The 7030-nt window shown below is 35.1% G+C and overlaps 2 protein-coding genes across 3 annotated transcripts in view; one reads left to right on the top strand and one right to left on the bottom strand.

The window, feature by feature from the left end:
- Positions 1 to 502: 502 nt before the first annotated feature.
- On the bottom strand, positions 503 to 3929 carry LOC105112713 (N-carbamoylputrescine amidase). Its single transcript, XM_011008503.1, has 9 exons — positions 3740 to 3929; positions 3468 to 3516; positions 2467 to 2558; positions 2011 to 2162; positions 1871 to 1917; positions 1733 to 1766; positions 1332 to 1498; positions 982 to 1078; positions 503 to 888 (listed from the first exon to the last, which is right to left on the bottom strand). The coding sequence occupies exons 1-9, from the start codon at positions 3829 to 3831 to the stop codon at positions 713 to 715; spliced, it is 906 nt and encodes a 301-aa protein (XP_011006805.1). The 5' UTR covers positions 3832 to 3929; the 3' UTR covers positions 503 to 712.
- A 2266-nt stretch (positions 3930 to 6195) lies between these two features.
- The window catches only part of LOC105112700 (nuclear speckle splicing regulatory protein 1-like), a 3995-nt gene continuing 3160 nt past the window's right edge, over positions 6196 to 7030 (top strand). Inside the window, exons 1-2 of one of the 2 annotated variants that reach the window (XM_011008493.1) lie at positions 6196 to 6682; positions 6855 to 7022. In XM_011008493.1, the coding sequence (XP_011006795.1) occupies positions 6632 to 6682; positions 6855 to 7022 (219 nt within the window). In that variant the 5' untranslated portion in view covers positions 6196 to 6631. Of the gene's footprint in view, positions 6757 to 6854; positions 7023 to 7030 lie in introns of both variants that reach the window. The other variant, XM_011008484.1, reaches the window with a different exon arrangement.

Below are 7030 nucleotides of genomic sequence, written 5' to 3'. Positions count from 1 at the left end.
TCTACCGTTTATTTGAGCATGATTGCCAAGCAGCTGGCGTGGTTTAGCTCCTAAGAGGAATACATGACAAAAATCTAAATAACTAAAATCATTTGCAAGATTTCTTCCTCATGGACATGATTTCAAGCTATTAGAAACAGCTGAACCGTCCCATCAGAAAAGCTTCAAGAATAGTAACATCACTCGTGTAAGTGAACATGAACCTTTGGATTATTTATCAATAAAAATAAATTAAGAAAGCACCCACAAAAACAATGAAGTTTCACAAAGCACACAAATACAAACACCCTGTCAATTCAAGTCTCGAAAATAAAAATACTTTAGACACCTATTGAATAAATTCAACTTGGACTTGGGACCACTACGTATCATTCTGCATTTTTATATAAAAATTATGGCATGCATTGACTTAGCTTTTATCCAGTAATGGATAGTAGTGGATTTACGACTGAACCATGTAAAAAAACCTCTACAACAAAGGAAAATAAAAGCAAAAAGAACAGGAAACAACAGAATGATGTTTTGTGAACCACAGAGCAGGAAAGGGGTTCAAGTCAATGTGCCCAAGCACTTGCCTTTTGATATTTTATTCGAGTTGCGAGTTTTATCTATCATTACCCACACCTTACTCTTGCTCATTCAAGTGATATAATTCATGGAAGGGGAAATTTTTGGAAAGAGTTTACAAGAACCTAGAACAAGGGGCGTTAAATCACAATGAGGGATTACTGCCATCTAATGTCAAAAGAACCTTGTATAAATCTGGACGTCGATCACGGAATACCCCCCAACCATGCCTCTTGGACTTGATTTTCTCTAGATCAAACTTTGCAACAAGAACAGCTTCCTCTTTGTCATCAGCTGCAGCAACTATTTCCCCTGTTGGTCCTGTCAGTGAAATCATTTATAGTAAATTTACTTTCACCATAGTTAATTGTTCATACTGACAGGATGACTGTCCACAAATAAAAATTTTTATACCTGCTATAAAAGAGTTCCCGTAAAATGTGATCTCACTGTTTCCATGCTCTGTCTGTATTATTTCCTTTCCAATGCGGTTTGAAGCTACTAGAGGAACCTGAATAGAACATATATCAAACATCTTTTCTATGGCAGCATTCTATGACAGAAATAAAGAGATGTTGCGGGACTCTCAAAGAGATGGTATCTAAATAAAGTGGACCACACAACTTCGAAGGTAAAATCCTAGGAGAAGGAAGGTAAAATCCTTGGAGAAGGCACGCACAAAACGAGGATCAGGACCAAGTTAATATCAACATGACAAACCAAACATGAAATACAATTGCCAAACTACAAACACAGCAACTCACCAAATTTGCCCCAGCATGGCCCTGCATAACTCGTTTCCAGTGATCTCGAGAATCAAGTCCTTGATCTTGAGGTTCAGAACCAATGGCAGTGGGATACAATAATAACTCAGCACCTTGCAGAACCATAGCCCGGGCTGCCTCTGGAAACCACTGGTCCCAGCATATTGCTGGCATTATAAAAAAAAAACCCACCATCTGCTTCAATTTTTCCATTTTGTAATTCCTCTATAGGAAAAATGACAAATAGAAATGGCTCTGCAACACGTTTTGGATAACCAGCTAACTGGACATTTTGACTTAATAACATCACCAGCATGGCCAAAAATTTGAATCAAAAGAAACCACAGTATCTAGTAAATATGACCAGAAGAAAGGGTGAAAAAAAGGGGAATGTCTCGTACCTATTCCAATCTTTGCAAATTTAGTTTCGAAAACCTGTTTGATAGTGAAATAAGTAACCTATTTAATACAAAAGGAATGCAGATTTAATAGGTTCCAGAAAAATACTAAACTTAAAAAGAGAACATCCAACAACCAACCCTAAAGCCAGTGTCGCCTGGATTAAAGTAGAATTTTTCCTGGTAACCTGAAGTCAAAAGCAAACAGCAACGGTTGTATAAGAAACCATATATGAAGCATACAGATTCAAGCAATAAAAAATGTTCAGCTTTTCATATACCTGGTCCATCTGGAATATGAGATTTTCTATAGAGCCCAAGGTCAGACCCATCAGCATCAATCATGGCTATGGAATTGTAATGGGCATTGTTTGCCTCTTCAAAGAAGCTAACTGGTATGACTACACCCAGCTCTTTTGCCAGTTTTTGCATACTATAGAATGCACACACAAAGTAAATTAATTCATACTGAAATGTATCTGGAAGTACAAGCTTAACTTCTTTTCCTTTATTAGGAGTTAGGACAACAGCCATGGCAACAATAAATACAGCTTGCAAAGTAATTTAAGAAGCTAATTGGTTTTGATCCAGAAGGAGACACCCCACTTCATAGTCCTAGGTTCAAGATGGGAATGGAAGATGTTATGGGGTGGAGGAATGCTAGCAGGGTTGTGTAGCACAAAGCTCAGTTGACCACCAAATAAAACAGAGGAAAAAATGTTTTCTGCTCCATCTACCTCAGAATTGTAGGATGGCCCTTGTAAGGCTTAGCTCGCTGGAAAAAGTCTTCTCTTTGAGCTTGACAGAAGTAATATCCCTCAAATAGTTCCTGGAAGTGAGAGTCATAAAGTTTAGAGTTTAAACAACATGGAAATGCATATATTTGAACTCAGATTTTGAAAAATCCTACAATTATGGAATCTCTTCAATTAATAATATACACAGGCCAGAGCATGTAAAGAAACCTATCTTTATTCACATTGCTTCTAATCATCACCCCACCTCAAAATAGACCACCAAATAAATCTGTAACCGCTGCTCATGCAATAGCATGATACGCATTTTTACCACCAGCAAAGACTAGTCTGTATTGACTTATACTATCATGATCCTACATTAACAACATAGACAATGTTTATATGTTTAGAATGAGCCCTTCTCTCAATTTTTTTAGTACGTTGGACCAACCTATTCATAGTCACTTTCTTTTTCCAGAAAGACCAAGCTTTAGTAATTTCATCAGCAGTTCGTGAGTCTAGCTTTCCACTTAAAAGACATAGACATGCAACAATTAAAAAACTCCATAACACCACCATTACAAGCACTAGGTATCTTAGACTGTCTGTCCTAGGGTGGCTAACCATCCCCTTCCACCTATTTTCGATCATAGCCACAGTAAGTTATCACCTGAGCAGGCAAGCACAACCAATTCCAAATGCTGGTTCGCCTTCAGCTTATAGTTTAACTGTAAACTATCTTCATAAGCACAAAAGCCTTAGACTTAAACTCCTTCCCTCATCAAAACAACTGATAACTTCCAAATTTCACAACTTGGCAACAACTTCATTGCATTTCTTATAGAATACCGCAACAAGAGACTAATCTCTCGGAAGTGACAAGAAAACTGCTAAAATACTAGATATTTCATTTAAGCAGTGATGGGAATATTTCATTTCATTTACTCTTATAAGTTGTAGCTTCAAATTTAGCAAACAGATTGTCACCGTAACCTCCATACCTGAATGAGAATGATGTTTGATCCCTTCTTGTGAGCAGCTCTAACCAACCTGAACAGAAGAGGATTAATCAGATTCAGTGAAAACCAAGATGGGGTTATTAATTTTAGAAAAATAAAGCAGAAAAGTTTTTAGCAGATGGGAATTAACAAAACCATTTGATGGGTGAAAAAATTCCTTGTAAGTTATAAAAAAAATCAGAACTTGAGCTACTTTGAAATCATACATAAAAGAAATGAAAACGTATGAAAGAAAGAAGCAGGAGTAGGAAGACCTTTCAGCGGTGGCGAGATTAGCTGCGACATCATCTGTACAAGCAAATTGGAGAGCGGAGACCACCACCACTCTTCCTTCCCCCTTCTCCATTTCCTTTCTTTATTCTTCTATGGATTGCTTCTTTGTTTTTTCTTTTCTTTTTCCTTCCTTCCAGTTCAGAGCCTAGAAGACGCCGAGGGCGGAAGGGTCTGTGGCCGCTAAAACTTCCGTTAAGATCAGTGGATAAAAATCATTGCGGTCCCTAAACTATTCTTATTTGGTCAAATTGAACCTTGTAAATTATTTAGTAAGAGCCATTGTCCAATGAGGTACTTCATCCTCCAAGTAAAAACTTATCCTAATAATTACACATTTCTATCATTGATAACATATTTCATTTTCTAGATAAATACAAGAAGATTTTTTAAGAGAATTATGAAAAAATTTATTTAAAGTAATAATTATTTCTTAATAATTTTCAAGAAATATATATTTAAGAATAAATATTTTAAAAGTAGTAGTATTCATTTGTGATGATGCTTCAAAATCCAGAATGTTAGGGAAATTACTTCTTACCATGTTTGGATGATAGATGGTCACGTGTTTATGTTCATCTTCTATGTCCATTTTCTGTTTTTTATAACTAAAAATTCTAGGGGTTAGTGATAGAGAGTGTATTTTCTATAAAACAATCTTTTTTTTTTAATTTAAGGACATTTTAATAATTAAGTTAGTACCTTTATTATAAAAAATTATAGTAAATAAGAATTAAATTTTAAGAATAAGAAAATTTATCCTTAATTTATGTATAATAAATACTGAAAATGAGTTATAACAAAGTGAAAATAATAAGTCTCTTTTCTGGATTGAGAATATTTATAATCTTGAATTTTTCTTTTTTCCTACTCGAAGAGCCATAGTTGTTGGTATTTTCCTTCTTCACATTCAAATGGGAGGAAGACCTTTACAATCAAAATTAATATTGATTGTAGGTGTTTCATTATATGGCATTAATTGTTAATGAGAGTATCATGTGCCTATATAAAAACGTTACTACATCAATATACATATGATATGACCATAGATTCTCTTAACGATATTAATATTGATTGACATATGAATGGTTTTTAGAAGATTTTTTGCACAATTAGGATATAAAGAGATGATAACCTTGAATTTTCACCCTAGGTGCTTGTGTTAGGAGGAATCCTTAGATCAAAAGAACATTGATTCTAGTACATAGTCGAGGCTAAGAGGGTTGGATTAAGCATCTCGCCAAACTTGTAAGCATTTGGGCCTGACATGCAGTCGAGCCCTAGGGGGTTGAGTTCGGCATCTCACTAGACTCATAGGTGTTTGGGCTTGACATCTAAATGAGTCTGAGAGGGTTAGATGTGACATTTCACCAGACTTACAAAAGCTTAGGCTTGGCGTGCAACCAATCTTAAAGGTGTTGGGTTTAATATCTCGTCAAATTTATAGGTGCTTGACTTTGACATCTAACTAAGCCGAAGAAAGATGAGTGTGGCATCTCCCCGCACTCGTAGGTGCTTGATCTTGGCACATAATCAAGCTCAAAAAGATTAGGTTTAAAATCTTGTCAAATCTATTAAAATATGAGCTCGACATGTAGCCAAGCCCACAAAAAATTAAGTTTGATATTTTGTCAAACTCCCATGCAATAAATCTTAATTTTTGCTATTGTTAAACCCATTATAGCTTGAGCTTAGTGTGTAGCCAAGCCAAAAAAAAATTGAGTTTAATATTTTGCTAGACTCTCATATAATGAATTTTGATTTTTGCTGAGTTTTTATAATGAATTTTTTTTTTGTCCCTATATAGTTATGTCATTTATAAAAAAAAAGTTTTTAATATGAAATGCATCAATCCATCAATTTGTCATTTTGAATTTGGGAACTAAACATTACTTTTAAGATGAAAAAAAAATACAATAAAGCTATATTAGTTAAGATTTAGCTGGTTATTTACAAAATTATTTGACATTTTAAGCATTACATAATAAAATAAATAAAGAGTTCTATTTCTTACATAATAAAATAATAAAAATTTATTCAATACATGAAAATTTATACTTCCCTCCCTTCATCTCATAAAATTAACGATTTTATAACAATTTTAGTTACCTAATAATTTCTCATTTAGTTATAAAAACTCCTTTTTAATTATTAGATAAGACATTAGAAAAAAAAGTTAACAGGCAATTAGGATCAAAGTACCATTATATAATTCTCAAAATAAAGAGGACTGAATTGAATGAATAAAAAAAACTACATTACTAAATAAACAACTTAACTAAGTTCAATAATCTCCTTTCTGGACAGAGATTAGGTCTCTCCGGTCCCACTCTTTGAAAAAATACGCACCAACGTAGGACTGTTACGCTTGTAAGGGTAAACTCGTACTTTTAAATGTAACTGTCAGATTCTCATTCTTCAGCTAAGAGAACAAAATTCAACCAACCCAGAAAGAAAGATTCCATTTTTTCCCTCCAAAGTTACCAGATCACTGGATTTCCAATTCTCCGATACTGTTTTCCGGTGCCTTCGTCGGAGACTAAAAATCTCCGATCACAAAAATAGGCCCCAGACCTATCCCTAGGTAGGACAAAAATGAAGAAGAATGAGTTGCAGCTAAGACAACCACAGCAGAAAAGGCCACCAAGGCCTCCACTTCCCACGGCGCTTGGATTTGGAGGAGACGAAGACGATGACGTGGAGAAGGATGTTACACTTCAGGCTGCTAAGAACAAATCTCTCAAAGGTGTAAACCCTTTTCGATCACTGCTTCTTTTTTTTTTAATTTTTTTTTTTGTTTTCAAGATTGAAGAGCAGCAGAAGAAAGCGTTCGAAGAGGACCCAACAATGTTTTATTATGATGGAGTTCATGACGAATGAAGCAGAAAATTGTTCAGCCAAAAGCCCTAGATCGCGAAAAGAGAGAGGTATTTTGATGGTATTAACAAAGAGTTTGTTAGGCACTTCTGGCGTCTTGCTCCCTGTAGGTGTGGTTATCATGGTAGGTATCACTTACAAGGGAGCAATGCATCTGGAATATCTACTTGATAGTTTTGAAGGGGAGAAATGAGTGATGAATATGTTGGTTTTGTGTTTCAGTCTAAAAATATAAAGACTTCAATGGAACGACAACGACAGCATGATAATGCTTTTGAGAAAAATCTTGCTACAGAGAGAAGTAGAGATGATCAACTTTATGCCGACAAGGATAAGTTTGTTACAGCTGCTTATAAGAGGAAACTTGCAGAGCAGGAGAAATGGATGGAGGAAGAGCG

The sequence above is a fragment of the Populus euphratica genome, unplaced genomic scaffold (assembly GCF_000495115.2).
Source record: "Populus euphratica unplaced genomic scaffold, PopEup_1.0 scaffold5.1, whole genome shotgun sequence".
Lineage (NCBI taxonomy): Eukaryota > Viridiplantae > Streptophyta > Magnoliopsida > Malpighiales > Salicaceae > Populus > Populus euphratica.
Note: the sequence above shows the minus strand (reverse complement) of the source record. Positions and strands in the feature narration are given on the sequence as shown.

Coding starts and splice junctions, on each gene's coding strand:
- LOC105112713 (XM_011008503.1), bottom strand. CDS start 3,831: ATGGAGAAGGGGGAAGGAAGAGTGGTGGTGGTCTCCGCTCTCCAATTT. Junction 3,517..3,739: donor AATCTCGCCACCGCTGAAAG/GTCTTCCTACTC, acceptor TCTTCTGTTCAG/GTTGGTTAGAGCTGCTCACA. Junction 1,079..1,331: donor GCCATGCTGGGGCAAATTTG/GTGAGTTGCTGT, acceptor TGTTCTATTCAG/GTTCCTCTAGTAGCTTCAAA.